The 17,254-nt window shown below is 35.4% G+C and overlaps 3 protein-coding genes across 4 annotated transcripts; all 3 read right to left on the bottom strand.

Annotated features, from left to right (window-relative positions):
• Nucleotides 1-349: 349 nt before the first annotated feature.
• On the bottom strand, nucleotides 350-5,773 carry LOC129573191 (YEATS domain-containing protein 2). The gene is made up of 9 exons (XM_055453495.1): nucleotides 4,963-5,773; nucleotides 4,586-4,685; nucleotides 4,238-4,409; nucleotides 3,982-4,130; nucleotides 3,012-3,821; nucleotides 2,101-2,924; nucleotides 1,485-1,968; nucleotides 1,072-1,183; nucleotides 350-646 (listed from the first exon to the last, which is right to left on the bottom strand). The coding sequence occupies exons 1-9, from the start codon at nucleotides 5,545-5,547 to the stop codon at nucleotides 523-525; spliced, it is 3,360 nt and encodes a 1,119-aa protein (XP_055309470.1). The 5' UTR covers nucleotides 5,548-5,773; the 3' UTR covers nucleotides 350-522.
• A 76-nt stretch (nucleotides 5,774-5,849) lies between these two features.
• Nucleotides 5,850-10,660, bottom strand: LOC129573195 (N-acetylglucosamine-6-sulfatase-like). Its single transcript, XM_055453500.1, has 7 exons — nucleotides 10,002-10,660; nucleotides 9,515-9,574; nucleotides 8,541-8,744; nucleotides 7,825-7,968; nucleotides 6,920-7,678; nucleotides 6,718-6,834; nucleotides 5,850-6,393 (listed from the first exon to the last, which is right to left on the bottom strand). Exons 1-7 carry the CDS (start codon nucleotides 10,155-10,157, stop codon nucleotides 6,247-6,249), a joined length of 1,587 nt encoding a protein of 528 aa, XP_055309475.1. The 5' UTR covers nucleotides 10,158-10,660; the 3' UTR covers nucleotides 5,850-6,246.
• Nucleotides 10,661-12,934: 2,274 nt separating this feature from the next.
• On the bottom strand, nucleotides 12,935-17,150 carry LOC129573192 (uncharacterized). 2 transcript variants are annotated; one of them, XM_055453497.1, is made up of 7 exons: nucleotides 16,624-17,150; nucleotides 16,103-16,264; nucleotides 15,668-15,915; nucleotides 15,386-15,593; nucleotides 14,119-15,279; nucleotides 13,766-14,002; nucleotides 12,935-13,289 (listed from the first exon to the last, which is right to left on the bottom strand). In XM_055453497.1, exons 1-7 carry the CDS (start codon nucleotides 16,769-16,771, stop codon nucleotides 13,201-13,203), a joined length of 2,253 nt encoding a protein of 750 aa, XP_055309472.1. In that variant the 5' UTR covers nucleotides 16,772-17,150; the 3' UTR covers nucleotides 12,935-13,200. The 2 variants fall into 2 exon arrangements, with proteins under 2 accessions (XP_055309472.1, XP_055309471.1); XM_055453496.1 differs by having other exon boundaries at nucleotides 12,935-14,002; nucleotides 16,624-16,801.
• Nucleotides 17,151-17,254: the final 104 nt, after the last annotated feature.

Genomic DNA, 17,254 nt, shown 5'->3' with positions numbered 1-17,254 from the left:
TGACTCATGTTTCAAATATATAATCATTGCAATGATGGCTCATGTGCATATCTCTCCTTCATTCGTATTGGGTATGAAACAAAGTAGAATCAAATGAAAAAGAAGAAAATGAATGAAACGATTATCGGTTTCAAATCATCTAATTTCATTAATGATGATACGAATCTTGTGATTAATCGACATGTCGACCAATGAACTCGTTTCTCCCTCTTTTCATCCACAACAAACTTATTTTCTTCTTTTTTTAAAATTATTTTACAAGCAAAAATTCTTCTTGAATGCTTATTTTTGTTGTAAGAATATACCCGTCGAAAAAATGCCCTAAAAAATTCCAAATAAAAAGAGTCGATTTTAAAAATGATTTAATAACTTTATTCAAAAACAATTTCATAAAAAAAATTCCATTAGCTTTCAAAGACTTGAATGAGTTTTTACATCATTTAATACCGAAATCTACGTATGTATCAAAGTATGCTTCCATAAAATAAATATCAATGACGATTGAATTGGACAGTTAAAAGTCTACGAAGGTGATTGACTGGGATTGGGTTTTTCGATGCCTAAATTTTTATTCGTCAAAAAGTCGAAATGCTGAATCGATGATATCGTCTGCATTACATCGTCGGGATTTATCTCACTGGTTGAACTGGAAAATTTCAATTGGATTAATTTTTGGAGGCAATTCTTCATTTTTTTTATTTATTTAGAACAATTGCAAATTTTTGAACTATTTTTTTTAGCATTTACGTCTTTTAAATTTCATTTCAATTTCTTTTTTAAACTTATCGAAATGATTCTAAAGTGTTGGAAATAAATCTGTAGAAATTTAGCGGAAAAAGGAAATTTAAAGAGAATTCAATTGTAAAAAAAAACATTTTTTCAAAGCAAAAATTCTGTTGTGGGAATTGATGCATATGTTGATGCAGGACATTCGATTGAAGAATAAAATTTTAAAATGAAGAAATCAATGAATTTCGATTTTAACAAAAATGAGTTCGAATTTTATTAATTCAAACAATTTAATAATTCAGAATTTAAAAAAATGATCCATAAATCGAATCTAATTCATACCTTTGTGAATTCGTCGTTCGTTGTTTATTACCGCTACATTTGCGAAGGAGATCTTCGAGAAAGGATCTGAGCACAGTGGCAAAAGCAAGCTCAGCACTTCGATGCAAAACGCCTAAATTCGGGAGAGATTGAATTTTAATTAGATTTTTTTGCTTAATCTCGTGGTTTTTCACACATCATATTAAAAATGCTATGTTTTGTTTTCGTTTGAATTAGACCAAATGGATAAATAAATTTGGACGATTAAAAATCAAAATATTACTCAATAAAAAAAAAACTTTGACTCTGTGTCAATACAAAAAACTGCATCCAGTAAGGAATGGAAAGTGTGAAATAGCAACCAATTGGATTGGCTGAGGCTGATTTATAAATTAGATTATAGTCAAAAAATTGTACATTAGCCGAAGACTCACCTTCAACAATTTCTTCTTGCCCGAATCGAATTTGCGTTCTCCGGCACACCTCATTAATCCACATCACTTCGTTGTGACACTGATTGGGTAATTGCAAGCAATTCTTCTGAATTTTCAATGGACTCGTGTTTTTTTTCAATGGTTCTTCCTCATCATCGTCATCCACAACGACGACTTTATCATCCATTGACCTCAGCAAATCTTTTGTCACATTTTCTTCCACATCATCGATCCACTTTGTCAATTTCTTATTGAAGCTAATGATATCGTTTTGCAAATGCTCTCGAATCAACTCAGACTTGACCATTTCTCGAACATTTTGTTCCGGCTCTTCTGTTTTAATCGAAGGTTTGTGAACAACTGATTGTGGCGTATATCCAAACCAACGACCGAATAAAACAATGTCCTTTGTACTCCATTTTGGGTGAATTTTTAGCGATTCATGTTTCAAAACCAGACGGCTGATGTGTTTTGCTCGTAGCCACTGAAAGAAAGCGAAAAACGAAGAGAAAATTAAAAAAATAATTAAAAAGGTTGAAAAAATTAAAAATTTGCTATAAAAATCGAATTTCCGTCAAGAAATAAATGGAAACGAATTATTATTTCATATTCTCACCTCAAAACTCCTCTGCTTCGGAATGAGCAGACTGTGAAAATCGGCCAGACTCGGCACGACAAATGGAAATGACTCTCTAAACTCTGGTTGTTTTGCCATTGTTGAAAACAGCGGTATTTTCTTCAGCAGCCATCCAATGGCTTCGGTCATATTTGTGAATGATTTGCATGCCAAAAACCGTTGTTCCAATTCTTCGTCGTACCTATGATGGACTTGGTTGTTTGTGTGAGATTTCGATTGAACATTCGATTCGAATTTCACATCGGCCGGTACAAAAACGGTGATATTCCTATTTTCCAATCCAGAAATATTGCTAACGGTGATCTTTTTGAGCTGATTTGCGTTGGTTGTCGCGGTAGTGATGGTGGTGCGTGGTTTTAACAGGCTCACCTGTGGTTTGAGAAGTGATTGCTGTTGATTTTTCGGTAATCGACTTGAATCCACCACTGAAATTTTGTTATTCTTCTGCATTATGCCGGTGATTGGGTTGAAATGGGTCTTTTGCATCGACGTTGGTCTTGGAGACGATGAAACCGATGTGATCCCTGGTTGTGGAACGACAATTTTCGGCGGTGGTATCGGTCGATTTAGAACGCTTGTCGATGGATGTGGTGAATTGATAGCCACTAGCTTTGGCATCGTTGGTAGCTGGTTCTTTGTCGGACTGGTGAGATTTCCCATCGAAATTCGGCGGTTCACTAGCTGAGCCGAGGTGTTAGCAATTGGATTATGAATGTTTGCCAAAGGCAGCTTAACTGGCGATAGAAACTTTTGACTCATCGAATTGCCTGGTGAAGACGTACTTGCTGAAGCAGATGTGTTCCCTGAAATGATCGATAAGGTATCAACAGATAAACTAGTTGAGTTTATTAAAGTGCTGCCACCACAGGCCCTACCGCATGCTATTTTACCTGATTGTCCGACAACATTCATCGTTGGTGCCATTGGCTTTATGAAATTCACCGCGGCGCCTGTCTGATTCACACTCTGCAAAACCATTTTATTCGCTTGAACGCCCGGTGGCAGAACCATTTTGAATAATTTCGGATTCTTTTCATCTCGCACCAACTCCATCAACGACACCTTGCCATCTTTACCCACACATTTGACAAATGTTTTCTTGGCGGTTCCTTTTATCGTTGCAGCAGGCACTGGCACTGCTACACGATTGCTACTTGGCAAATTCGAGACGTTGACATTGTTTTGATCACAGACTTTAAACTGAGGCACGGTAACTGGTTTGACCGGCTCAGTTTTTATATTCAATGGTGTTAACTGAGGTGGGATGTGTTGTGCAATCGGAAGACCATTCGGCCACAGTTCTTCATTGGTTACAATTTCCATTGGCTCTTGCTTTATTATCGGCGGATGTGTGGCTAATAACTCATGGTTTAGCAGCAGTGGCTCTTGTTTTATGACCATTGGAGGTTGACAGCTCTCAAGCAGTTGATGACTCGTTAGAGTTTGAGCGGATATAGTAGGAGATGGAGATGGAAACAAAGGTGGTTTGCACGGCAACGTAGACGCCTTGCATGGAGATAATTTTGAAGGTTTACATGGTGATTCATCACTTGAAGATGGTTGACTCAAACTTTTGCGTGAAGAAGATTGACTGGAACTTGCTTGATTCGAAGATATATTACTCGTTGATGGTTTGGCATTATCTTCAGCATTGACCGAATTTGGCACATTCAACCACAATTCAACTATTGTCTCAGCACCTGGAAAATGATGAAAAGCACATAAGAACATACGTTTGTATAAAAAAAAAGCATTTTTCACAGTTTTTGTGTGACTACTGAAGTTCTTCGATCTGATACTTTTGAATGAATTAGGCGAACATTTCCATTCTCTCGTTGAACTTAGCCCTTTCTCACTCACCCATTGTTTGCATTCCAGTGTGTTTCTTATCCAAAATCAATGTGTGAAAAATTTGCAGTGGTTTCTGATTCAGCGGCGCATGAAAATAAAGCTGAACTCGAACGGGAAACTCACCCCAACCACGCTTCGATATTTGGAACGGCGGTGAACTACAGAAGAAAAAAAACAAAATACATTTTTGAAATCAATTTTGTGCAAATAATTTGCCTTAATCACATTTGTTTGCTATCGTTTTTTTGTTTCAATTCAAAATTACCTGACGTCAACGATGTCATTCGGTTTGTAGGAATCGTGTAGAAAAAATCGAGCTCGGCTCACAATTTGTTCCACAGGCACTGAATTCTTTGTTAACACATAAATCAGCCATTTGTGCGTCACCTTTGTGGCCAGATCGGCCTCTTCATCTCCAATGTATTTGGATATATTGCCTGGAAACGAAAAAGATCGATTGGAATTTATATTTTTAGTAGAATAATTTGTTGGTTTTTTCTTTAAAATCAGGTATTAAAATTCGAATCGAATCAATTAATCTTTAAATTTCAGTTCGATGGCTCATATGAATATAATCAATCAATTAAAGTTCACATCAATAGCATTGACTCACCAACAACAAGTAAATGCCGATAGGTGTTCCGTCCTCGTGCTGAATTAACTTGTGGTATCGGTTCGTTCGATGTACTTGGAGCTACGTAACGTGGTTTTTTCTACAACAAAATATCAATAGTTGATCAATCAAAATCGAAGTAACCATCGCAAAACTAGCCATATTTGTATGCTAATATATCAATTTGTACGTTTTATGTTGCGAAAATTGAGCAAATTTGTAAAAGTTCTACGGGAAAACTGGATTTTTCTAACAAAAAATCTCCGAACAAAAATTGTGTCCAACAAAAAATCGATCCATCACACTTTTATTCTCCGTTCCAAACATGCATCATGTGTTCCTTGGTCGCTGTACAATTCTGTGTTTTTCAAACTTACATTCTGTTGGCTTTGTTCAGCCTCCTCCGGTATAACCGCTTCGCTCAACTTGATCCGTGTGTCGGTTGGTTTTTTGACCATTTTCTGGAATAGTTCGGTGGCATTTTGGGCTGCTTTTCTAGCCGGTCGTGTCTTAAGAATTTCATTGTAATCAATTGGTCGTTTGCCCAGCAATTTCTTGAGCGATGGATGAATGGCCATTTGTGGTTTATCACCGGGTGGTGGATAGTTTGTCATCGATTCTTGTTGGCTTTTTTCAACCGCTGCAATTTCTTCTGCCGAACAAATGAGACTCTTCTGATTGTAATAATGATAAACGACGGCATATCGAACTTTGGCCAGTAGTTTTTTGGTCTCATCAAGCCGCCTATTAATTTCCTCTAATTCATATTCTTTGCTGGTGAGCTCTTTTTGGAATTCCCTGTCAACAATCCGTCGAATCGCCTCGATTCGAGTTTCTGTTGGTTTTGCTTTTGCTTCGTACTTTGTTTCAACACTTTTTCTCGTGTCATTTTCACCGTGTGTACGAACCGGCTGAAATTGACCATAGTCCGGATCACAATACTCTCCACGTTTCTGTGACATATTCTCTGATTCACCCACTATTTCTATCTAAACAACGATTCACTTTGCCTTCGGCTAAGAAAATCAACAGCAACCAAACACAATTCAGTCATTGAAATGCAACGTTTAACGCAGAAGGGACAAATATGGACCGAAATTGTAAAACACTCGTTTGTTTTCGTCACGACAGCATGCTGTTTGCACTGTTGATACACAACTGACAGCTGTCATTCCATTCGAAACTGTCAAATTCCACATTCTGGAATTCCGATAATCACTTACTTCGAATAGGTAGTACTAGAAAGCTACGAGAAAGACAATAATTAATACAAAGTTCCACTTTATTGATGATTTCAATTAGTTTTAGTCGTTCCTTTTTTTTAATTATACAATATTTTAGTTACAATTATATCTACTGCAAGTGATTGGTAGTAAAAAGGTAGATTGATAGTAAAGTTGTGTCTTTTTGAGCATTTTTCAGTATCTATCTTGTTTTCTTGATCAATAAATTGTGACATTCAAGGCCATTGACCTCTTACAAATATTGGTAATTTTGTTGAAATTTTAACATTTTGCATATTTATCATTCGTTTTTGCGATTAATCTCTTAAAGTCTCTAGATAAAGTCTATTCCAAAGCAGAATTACAAAATTTCGATTTAAATGACAACAAAAAAACACGAAATTTGGATGCAAAAATGTGATTCAAGACTCAATGTTATCAAAATTTCTGGCATGATTTTCCTTTGCATTGTTTCAATTTGTCCAAATGCAGGCTGTAGGTCGACCGCTCTGATGGCAACATATCGAATCCAAGGTTGGTCAATTGGAACGGATCAGCAAATAAATCATACGCTTCAACGAACGACTGCGAACAAAGAAAGATCAATTTTAATTCACATTCATCATTCTTCATTTAAAACTCTAAATTTATATCAAAAAGTGGACATTTTGTTCTGATACACAAAGCTTCGAAGCCAAAATTGATTGCTTTGAATTTCAATTCAAAATATTAGTTCTGTGACAGAAATTCTGTCTAAAAAACGACACCTTAACAAAAAGAAGATCTTTCCAAAAACAAAAAAACAATTTTTTCTGATTAAAAAAAAGCAATTAATCTGAATTAAGTCCAACGAAAGAGGCAACTTTTCCATACAGCAACCCAAAACACTGGTTCCAAATCCCAAATTACCTCTCTATCAACAAATTCACAGTAAATTTTATCCAAATCGTGTGCAATATGACGAATACAGGCGTAGGTGTTATTCCAAGAGTCTTGACAATGGCATGCAGCGACTGGTGTGCATTGCTACAAATAGAATCATCACAGAATTGAAAACTTTCGAGATAAAAAGAATGAAAACCAAACGAGTGGTAGAACCTTTAAAACTCACATTCAATCGATCGCGTCGATTCCATGGGCACAATTCATTGTAGGTGTCTGTATTCCCTTCACCCCAATACTCGATCAACAGTTGCCGTTCGAATTTCGGTGATTCAACGGTGCTAGATATTTCATAGTCCGTATTTTGGCTGGTTGTTTCCACTTTATCCACCGAATTGCTCTCAAAATTGACCAACTCAGCGAATGATTGTCCATCCAAATCGTCGGGTTTCTCAATGCCAGCCCAATCCAAAATGGTTGGTGCCAAATCAATCAATGAAATTGGATGTTCAACAATATGCTTGGAATTTATCCCAGGACCAGTTACGATGAATGGCACACGAATATCAGTTTCATACGGTTGACGCTTGTCGAATGGCATGGCAAATTGTCCCAAGTGATAGCCATTATCCGATGTGAACACGATGTACGTATTGTCGTACAGATTCAATCGCTTCAGTTGAATGACCATATTTTCGATTAGCTCGTCAACGGCCAACAGAGTCTGCCATCGCTTACGGTAGAAAGTGTCGATAGTTTGAACAATGTCAGGAGTCAACGGTGTCGGTGGCATTCGCACTATCCAATGCTTGTCCAATTCATTCGATTCCACATTGAAATTTGGCGTTCGCAAAGCAGTCACATTACTAAAGAATGACTCATGACGCTTGGCCGGAGTAAATGGTGAATGTGGTGCAGGCGGCGCAACTATGGCCAAAAATGGATTGCCTGGCAGTTGTAGCGAGAGGAACTTTTCCAAACGGGAACGCTGGTTTTGAATAGGAGAGATTAGAATAATTTAATGTTTCAATTCACGCTAGGTTTAGAGTAATGGTTTGAAGATTTTCATGAAAAATTGGAAATTTTCAACAAAACCAAGTGGAAAGGCCATCATGACACTGTCATCTCACTCACCAAAACATCCGTTAAATACTCCTGCTCTTGATCACCAAACAGCTTTAGGACACCATTTTCATTAAGCGTATAATTGTAATACCTTGAGTTTCCATACAGGCCATACCAGTCGGTGTAACCAACCGGAACATTGATTGAGGTGTACTGTAAGAAATGAGGAAAAAATTAATGAAAAATAAACGGGGAATCGCAGAAAACTACATCAGAAAACAAATTTCTGAAACGTTTCGAAACTATTTTACTACAGCACATGGTATTGAACCCATTAATCCAGTCCATTATTCGCTATTTATCTTCGTCACAATTTGCCATTCAATTAAAATTGCAAAATGGTCATTCAATCCAAATGATGGATTTGATTAATGAGAACAAAATTGCATCTCTGATTGAAATTTCAAGAGTTACTAATCACTCTATTCCATTATTTCACTAAAACAATGTCTCTATTCGAGCGTTATTAAGTCGGTTAATGGTCGCGATGATTAATTTCAACGTTTTCTTAACACAAAACTAATCGTTATTCAGTTGTTTGATTAATGCATTAATTTGTAACTTTTTATTGCGTCAAAAATGCACACTAATGCTAAAAAAATGTAATATATTGAACGTTCTTCTCCGAAAATTACCGCATGGCGTAATTTCTATGACAGCAATGACATCAATATACGTCAAAGTGTCTGAAAAAATGAACAAATATCAATAACGTTATCAATTACCCGATTCATGTATTTTCCGGCGTAGAATGTGTTGTATCCATTTTGCTGTAGATGAACTGGGAACGTTTTCGGTTCAACGTGTTGTTTCCAATGTTCGCCATAGCAGCCACCTGATGCGGAATTATTTGTCGTTCGATGATTGTGTGCATATTGACCGGTCAATAGAGACGCTCGTGATGGGCAACAGATCGCTGACGAGGTGAACTGTTTCAAGAGAAAATCACGAGCAATGAAGTTATGAGAAAATGATACGCTTCAATTGTCAATACCGTCTCATCGAGTACTGAAATTCATGCTTTAATTCTCTTATTCATGGGCATGTTTTAGCAATCAAAAGTCAATGTAACGAGCTTACAAAAAAATGAATTTCGGGCTACTTGGAATGTAGCTATCAATTTGCGGTATCTAAAGAATTATTATAATCCGTTGAAATGGAAAAAAAGTCTACGAATTCCAATCGTTACTTTAGGCATTTTACTCGTCTTTCTCAAACAAAAATAAACATTGCGAATTAAATTGGGATTCAATACAACGTCTTTATCAATGAACAAAAGCGATGAAAAGTCCCGAAGAAACGGTTAGTTGAACAAAACAAACAAACAAACAAACAAACAAACAAAACGACCAATTGAACAAGCCAAACAAAAAAATTGATCAAAAATATCACTAAATAGTCAATTTTAAATTTTTCACGAATAAACAAAGCGATCGTCTGACATTTGCCCTTTTGAAACGTGCACAAACGTGTATCACGCACGAAATCCACAAGAATTCATTAATTATTTATTGATTTGATCAACATTGTGTCGCGATGTTACGAGAAAATTACACCTAACCCGCGAATTCAGCATTGGATCAGCACATCTAGGCTTCAATTCTGTATTCAATTAGGTTTTTTGACGTCTTTAATTGACAAAGCCGGAGAAAAAAGTCAAAAAATGAGATTAAAAAAAGAAGCAAAATGAATGACTCACTGCATTGATGAACGTAGCTCCTTTGCTAGCCAACAGCTTTTGTGTCCGTTGCATTGGTGTCTGTGAATGGGATTTAATGAAGTGAATTAATTGGTTTGATTTACAAAAAAAACAATTGAATTGGATATGATGCAAAATAAGATCCAATTAATGCTTATGATCACAATGCCCATTAGAATGAGCTAAAAATTCGGCAGAACAAAAATTGTTTTTTTGAAAAATGAACAATGTTCATGTTCATGAATTAAAGCGAGTTGCACATGAGATTCTACTTTTGGTCAGTCTTTCTATATGAGTGGTGGTGTTATCATGGAACATGGAATGGCAAGGCATTTGCAAAAAATACAAAACATTGCATTTTAGGCTAGTCACATACTGCATAGTGTGATGTCACTTACGGAACATCGATTGAACAAAATAAACTGAATAGAACAAATTCCAAATCAATCATCATCTCCTCCTCACTGAGACAAAAAAAACCACTTACCATTCCATTAAGCACGATGTCTTGATCGTCGGTCAAAACGATGATGACATTGGGTGGCGTTGAATGCGTTGCATCGCTGACCTTGAGCTGAAAAATGAGCAGCGTCAACCAAAAACGGCAAAAAAACGTGAAAAAAAGTCGAAAATAATCCATCATTTGTTGCACTCTCTCTCTGTTTATCACTCGGAGAATCCACTCGTTAAACTGAATTAAGGCAAAAGACTGTCACACGCAAATTGGTTGCAATGAAAATCATTCAATTGAAATTCATGAAGGCGTTCCGTGTGTGTGATAGCGGCAAAATATCAAACAAAACACTGAACAAGCGTAAATAAATAAGAAATCTCAACACACGAATTCGTTCGAGAAGCGTAAATGCTTTTATTGACACAAATCAACAATGATGTGTGTGGCAACGAACAACAACAATGACAACCGATTGGTTTGTATGTTGATGTCCATTTAAAATGACACCCAAACACTTAAACCTATATGTCAAACTAAATTCTATTCTATTGTTGCTATGTTGATGTATTGCATCGTCTCATTCTGTTGATGCTTCTCTCCCGCACGCTGCCTCCTCTCTTTCACTCCTCTATTCTTTATGTGGCTATTCTATTTTGGTTTGTTTTTGTTGTAACTTATCACTCTACTGATAACTACGCTGTAATAGCTGGCATCACTTCCATTCCAGTGAATTCTTGGGCGATTCGAACACCTGCGAACAATAAAAATACACACACATTTTTAAATGATCGATTTGGTTTGCCTTTTATTTATGCTAATTTAGATGGAATGAATCATACCTAAGAAAAACAAACCGAAACTTTTGACGAGAGCCCTGCAGAGAGACACAGAGAATAAAGAATTTTTTTTTAGGTTAGAATTCAAATTGGAAATAGTGGTTTTTTACATTTTTCAATGAATTTACGGCATGAATGACACTCACCATTGATACTCGTCATGATAAATTCGCTTGAACACCGAGATAATATTCAGTTTACCCTTTGATGTCATTTTTATTTGCGATTTTTTGAACTTATTCAAATAATTTGTACAATTTGTTACTCAAATGCTGCTGATAGTGTGAGACTCAGTTCATTTGACACTTGCTGTCGACCCATTTGCCTTTGACAACTTTGTCTAATCGACACGTTCCATTTTCCATTTCGAAATTCCAACTGCAGGGCCAGTGTGAACCATCGGAATTTGGGATTACGGTTTGTTATTTGTGATCAATGGTTTTTTGGTTGATTTTTGATATGGATTAGTAGTTGAAATAACAGAATAATTCATTTTAGTGACAAATTTTTTTCTTTCAAGGAGATAATCTTTATTTGAATATTTTGTTGAAGCAATTTTTTTTTAATAAAATAAATAATTCCATGGAAATTATTGCTTAAAGTAAAGGAAAATTTAAGCAAAAAAATACACTGGATCGAAGATGAACTGCATTCAGAAGAAGTCATAGATTGTTTTCCATTCACTTCATACCAGCTAAGAAGCCACAAATATCAAGAATTTTTTTTTACGGTTATTCAATTTCACAATTCGTCATTTTTGTATCAAAAACCGATTTTTCACTCAATTCAAAAAGAATTTTTTTTTTTCAATTTTAGTTCATTGAATCGACTGATGCATTGAATTGTACTCATGAGTCATGCCAATTTACCTCAATCAATATACAATTTTAATGGTATTTGATTAGTTATCGTTTACTTTCCCATTTTATCAATTTTATAGACTTGTTTTCTTACATTGTTTCTTATCCACAGACATATTCATCGTAGAATACATTGATTTTTATCAAGTTCTGAACATATAAACAGAATTACATTCATAATCAATGCTATTCTGCGAAATAGGTACATTTTTTAACGAATGAAACGTTCAATTTTGATATGATGAAAGTAAAGTCTGAGTTATCTTTACATTTATACGAAATGATTATGAACTTGGTCTGAACTTTGAACAAGATTGTTGGTACCGTTGAGATGCTTTTTTAAAAACTGTTATCAATATTTAGATAGGGCTTGTTTACGAGTTCTTTCAATATTTAACAATCATTCTACAGAGTTTCACTGACAGTCTTACCCTTGCCACCGACAAGCGACAATATTTCCTGTGTTATGCCGAGCATATAGGCACGCCCATTCAGCACGAAAGAAATCAAATCGAAATTGAATCGTTAAAGTATCCAATCTTCGTCGTTTTATTTGAAACTTTTGTGATCATTAGACATTTTAAAAAATTCAGTCATTGTGAAATTCATTTTGAAAAAAATTATTGGAAATGTCCTATACTTGGATATATGTGTTGGTCTTTGCGATCATAATAATTAACAATGTGCAGAGTCAGTGCAATTCAGAATTGTGCAACAACGTATGTAATGGGTTTGACATGAATGGCACCTGTAATGGAAACGAATGTGATTGTTATTCTGGCAAAAATTGTTCAGAGTTGGTCTGCGATGCTGCTTGCCACGTTTTCAAGCTCAACGGTGAATGCGATGACGATGATCAGTGTATTTGCAAAGCGGAGCTGGAACCTTGTGGAGCAGAAGAATGCCAAGAACAGTGTGAAGAAGATCCAAGAGCTAAAGAATGTGTTTTAGTAATTGCAGAAGCCTGCTTAGATTACGGTCCAGTTAGAACGTGCGTTTGTGAATGCATAGTTTGGCAAAACAAACCGAACAAGCGATTCAACATTGTTCATAAGAAAAAAATCAATCATTTTGTTCCGAGTGTAGTATATGTCCCATGATTATAAATAAATGTATATATGAAACGTATTATAATGCATATCGCTCTGTACGATGGCATTGTTGGCCCTTGCAATTCGATTTTTTTGTCATTAATAACGTCGTGATAATTACCGACAGTCATTTGTACACGGAAAACATTTCAGAAAATTGCCAAATAAATATATATATGTTTATAATGAATTTCAAAATAGTTTGTTGTTATTGAAGAATTTTTGATTTCTGTAGGAATTTCTTTTTCCAAGCCAAGCAACGGGGCTACGAATTAAAACACAAAATCCCTTTTCATTTTCACACCTATCATTAACCAATAATTTAATTTCTCGCCTAAAACTATGGTTTTTTGTGCGTATGTTAAATGTCATTCGATTTTAAGCTTAAGCTAAAAATTTGTATCATCTCCCAATATGTGATAATTTGAAATTATTAAGAAAAAATTCAATTCAATAGTTTCTTAGCTCGAAGTAGTCCGAATTTACTGAATATCTCATCGGTGTAGCATGCCGACTGCGATTTGCGGATCAAATCTGAAAAAAAGTGAAAGAAAAATACAGTTTTTTCAATTTTTTGCCGGAAAATGGATTTTTCAGAGGGAAAAATACCAATTTGAAAAAATGTGTTCAAGCATTTTAAACATATTTTTCCAGGCACATTGTCTGATTTTTTGTCTGTTGAGTGTTTCTATAAAAATGTCGATGACAAGGTAATGATCTAGAATTGTTTTTTCTTTAGAAGAACTGAGATGAACAATTCGGTCATTCAATGAGTGACTCGTTCATTGTGAGTGGTTCTATCGTTTTACTCATTCTGACTGATTTTCACTCAGTGGAACTACTTTTTTTTTTCACTCGCATGAAAAGTCAATTCTCCATTGAATCACGAGCTCATATGAAAATTTAAATATTCAAGTGAATTTTTTCAAAATATTTCTTGATGCTAATTTTTCTCTTCAATAAAATTTTGTATATCGATTTGCTTCCTTCAATAATGTTATTTTCCATACCTGATAATGGAACTGAGCGTTCCAGCGCTGCAGTGGATGATATAATTGAATTATATCTCATGAATAGCTTTTGCACCCATGGATGCAATTTTAGTTCTTCCAGATTGGTTTCGTCATTTTGACATGGTTTCTTGAGAAATGACATGAAATCCATCTGTATCATTGTTTCATCGGTCGTCTCCTCATTTAACGAGGTGTCAAAACTGAACTTGAACTTTTTCTCCGGTGGTTTTTGCTCTATTGATAGAAAAATAAAGAAAAAAATGAAAAATTTTACCAAAAAATCTGTTGAAATTATGAAACAACTGCAACAATTCGAAAAAAATTATTTAAAAAAATTTACACCCATTTACCATCTCTAGCTGAAGTTCCTTGTACTTCATTTTCCTTTTTCGTATCGCCATCATATTTTTTAGCTGCTTTAACGAGTAAGTCCAATATTTGATTGGTGTTTGTCGGCGTTTTCAGGTCTCCTTTTAACCATCGCATCTTAAAAAACGGATGTGTACAGGTGGCTATGATAGCCGGTGCACTTTTCTCGCTGCTAAAATCGAATAAATGGTCAAAGTGTTGGTCGACTCCATTCAAAATAGCTGCCAAAAGTGGTTGACACAACTGAATCTGCCCTCGGTTATTCACATCCATCAGATTGTCCTTCATGCTGTAAACCATTGGCAATAGCGTTGCATAATAGCAATTATTTTTCTGCAAGTACTCAATGGCCGTTGCAATTGGTTCCAAAATGATGGCATATTCTTTCAAAAAATCAATGTCCACTTGGGTCAATGCGAGAGTTTCGATCTCGGTCAGAATTTCATTTAAGCTTTGATGGTCACACGTTACTAAATTCGAAACGTTGTTATAAATTTCAATGACTTTTGACCCGATCGACGGATGATTGAATATTGCATTTAAAATCGATGCAGATTTTTCGGATACACTCTGACCTTTGGCATGTTCAACTAATGCATTGAATTTAGTGAAGGCTGAACTGTGAATCGCAGCGTATTGCTCGTCATTTAGTGCCTTGTGAGATCCTTCCAGACCAATCAATTCGAATAAATGTGTTGGACTTTTTATATGCATCGACAAACCATTAATTTGCAAATATTTCACTTCATTCCCAGCGGCATCCGTTTCATATTGCGGATTATTGTTTGTGACCGAAGCAACAATTTTATTACTGAGGTCATATTCACAGTAAATTTTCTGCAGCCGCTCAAAAAGAGATTGAGTTGTTTCGGAACCGTTGAATATTTCACAACCAATCACATTCGACACTCGTTGAAAATCCTTCGAATCAATCCAATTTACTATGACCGACATAAAGGTCTTCTGACGCACCGTCCAAACATCAATCGCTGTTGATACACTCGACACGGCTTTTAGCGATGCTATTAAATATTCTCTTTTCACAGAAAGGCGCTCATCAATTTCTCCAACTAGTACCGATGGCGAGATTATTTGGTACGGTTTTGTCGACGACTCTGCTGTTGTGCGTTGTGATGCAATGTCTAGTTGAGCAAGGAGAAATATGATTGATTGGTTTAGAAAAAAAAGCAGAACAAATTCAAAAGTTGAAAACAAAGATAATTTGTGCATTGAATCAAATTGACAAACCATTAAGTAGCGTTGAAAATGATGGATCTGTGAGTAAATTGGGCGAGTGCATGCCACTGATCATGAAATTTAATACAATTCGATCGAAGTCTTTTTGATTAAATTTGGACGCCTGGTTAGCTTGACTTTCATTGCGATCGTGATGATTCGACGATTTTTCATCTGCTTTCATGGCCAAAAATCGCTCGTAGTCTTTAGGATGCATTCGCTGCGTGGGAAAAAAAAATTATTTCATACAAATTGACTTTTCAAGTTTTTTGATTTATTGTTTGAAAAACTCACGCTTAAATGTTTGATAAAATTCGAGCTAGACCACATGTGGCCACTGTAAACATTGCCATGTCTACAGTTCAAGCACTCTGCTCTCACTGAAACGCCGTCTCTTTTAAGAAACCGGAAAAATCCACCGCGAAACAGTAGCGGTGGCCTTCTGCTGTCATGGTACATTCTACTGTCACTGTACTCATTCGATTCGTCATTACTGTCTCCACCGTACATGGCATCGTTGTTCGAACCCGACTCGTAAATCTCTGGAAAATGTATTTTTTGTTATTGTTATAATTCCAATTGTTTTGAATGGAAATTTTTTTTCTTATGATCGGCAATTTTAGATGCACAATTGCACATTGTGCCCATATCATTTATAAATGCAAAAACCAGATTTTTTTCATAACTCAAAAAAGAAGAAGAAAAAAAACCCGAAAATGAACAACTCACCGGTCCACTTTGGTGGAATTGTCTTGGTTGTTGACGAAGCTGCTGTCTCGGCATGTGGCTGATGATTATCCAAATTCTCATAAAAGTCTGACGATTCAAAACTGTCCCAAGTTTCACCGGGCATTTCATCCTGATTCACGTCAACAAACTCCAAATCTTCACCTTTTGATCGATAAAAAAAGACATTTTTCAAGTGTCAACTTAGAAAATATAATTTAAATGTTCATGTAGATTTTTTTTTCATTTTTATCGGTAATAAATGATTAAATCATTTGATTTAATTACGGAAAATGAAAAAAAAAAAATTGTATGAGTCAAATATCTTCTAATGTTGGCTTGAAGAGACGAAATAAATGGGAAAATATAATTTGGAAAAAATGAATGAATAACATAAATTTAATAGGCATTAGCAGTTGGCACTTTTTTTTTGTAAAACATCGAAGAATTCTTTACTTATTAGCTATAGCCGTATAACCCGTACACAATTTTCGCCAGAAATAAATCATAATTAAAATGCTTACTTTTAATCGTTGACACAACAGACTGTTGTAGATCCATATCGGGCAGTGTTGGCTGGGTTAAAATCGGTTGAAACATTGGCAGCAGCTCTGTTTGTTGTGCATATGGTCTTTTCAAAGACGTATATCTTTCGTATTCCAGAGGATGCATGCGCTGAGTAGAAAAATAATTTTAAAAAACTGTAAACTATTTGGTACATATCCAGTGAATGAACAGTATAAAATCGATATATCTTTGGGTATAACTTGGTAGAAGAAAAAAAAAAAGTAATGCGAAAATTCCAAAAAAATTTTTTTCAATAAATTTATGAATTTTAAACATAATTTTTTTTGTAAGCAAATTTTTAATGCAATCCGCTATTTTATAAAGACCCAGAAAAACACTCGCGACAAAAATTTGGACTTTTTGGATCAATTCGAAAAAATTTGTTTTTCAGCGCTTTCATAATAATGTTTTCATCGTTCATTTTATTTTAAAAATAAATCTCAATTGTGCCCGTGCAAATCTGTTGCAACTGTAATACAAAACAGCTGTGATTATCACCGTCGCAAAAAGTCTATTTTTATCAATTGCAAAGCTTGATTTTGCCTAGGGGGATTTAACTACGTGAAAACTTGTAAAAAAATGATATAA

This window comes from Sitodiplosis mosellana, unplaced genomic scaffold (genome assembly GCF_009176505.1).
Source record: "Sitodiplosis mosellana isolate CC-2019 unplaced genomic scaffold, AAFC_SMos_1.0 Smas_scaffold_5998, whole genome shotgun sequence".
NCBI lineage: Eukaryota > Metazoa > Arthropoda > Insecta > Diptera > Cecidomyiidae > Sitodiplosis > Sitodiplosis mosellana.
Note: the sequence above shows the minus strand (reverse complement) of the source record. Positions and strands in the feature narration are given on the sequence as shown.

Excerpts from the sequence above, each read along its gene's own strand:
- LOC129573192 (XM_055453496.1), bottom strand. The coding sequence starts at position 16,771 with ATGCATCCTCTGGAATACGAAAGATATACGTCTTTGAAAAGACCATAT. Across the intron at positions 15,916-16,102 it reads AATTCCACCAAAGTGGACCG|AGATTTACGAGTCGGGTTCG; the intron begins GTGAGTTGTTCA and ends TACATTTTCCAG. Across the intron at positions 14,003-14,118 it reads AGGAACTTCAGCTAGAGATG|AGCAAAAACCACCGGAGAAA; the intron begins GTAAATGGGTGT and ends TTCTATCAATAG.
- LOC129573195 (XM_055453500.1), bottom strand. The coding sequence starts at position 10,157 with ATGATGGATTATTTTCGACTTTTTTTCACGTTTTTTTGCCGTTTTTGG. Across the intron at positions 6,835-6,919 it reads ATCGACGCGATCGATTGAAT|CAATGCACACCAGTCGCTGC; the intron begins GTGAGTTTTAAA and ends TTCTATTTGTAG. Across the intron at positions 6,394-6,717 it reads GTGAATTTGTTGATAGAGAG|TCGTTCGTTGAAGCGTATGA; the intron begins GTAATTTGGGAT and ends CTTTGTTCGCAG.
- LOC129573191 (XM_055453495.1), bottom strand. The coding sequence starts at position 5,547 with ATGTCACAGAAACGTGGAGAGTATTGTGATCCGGACTATGGTCAATTT. Across the intron at positions 1,184-1,484 it reads GCAAGAAGAAATTGTTGAAG|GCGTTTTGCATCGAAGTGCT; the intron begins GTGAGTCTTCGG and ends TCCCGAATTTAG. Across the intron at positions 647-1,071 it reads CGAACGACGAATTCACAAAG|TTCAACCAGTGAGATAAATC; the intron begins GTATGAATTAGA and ends GAAATTTTCCAG.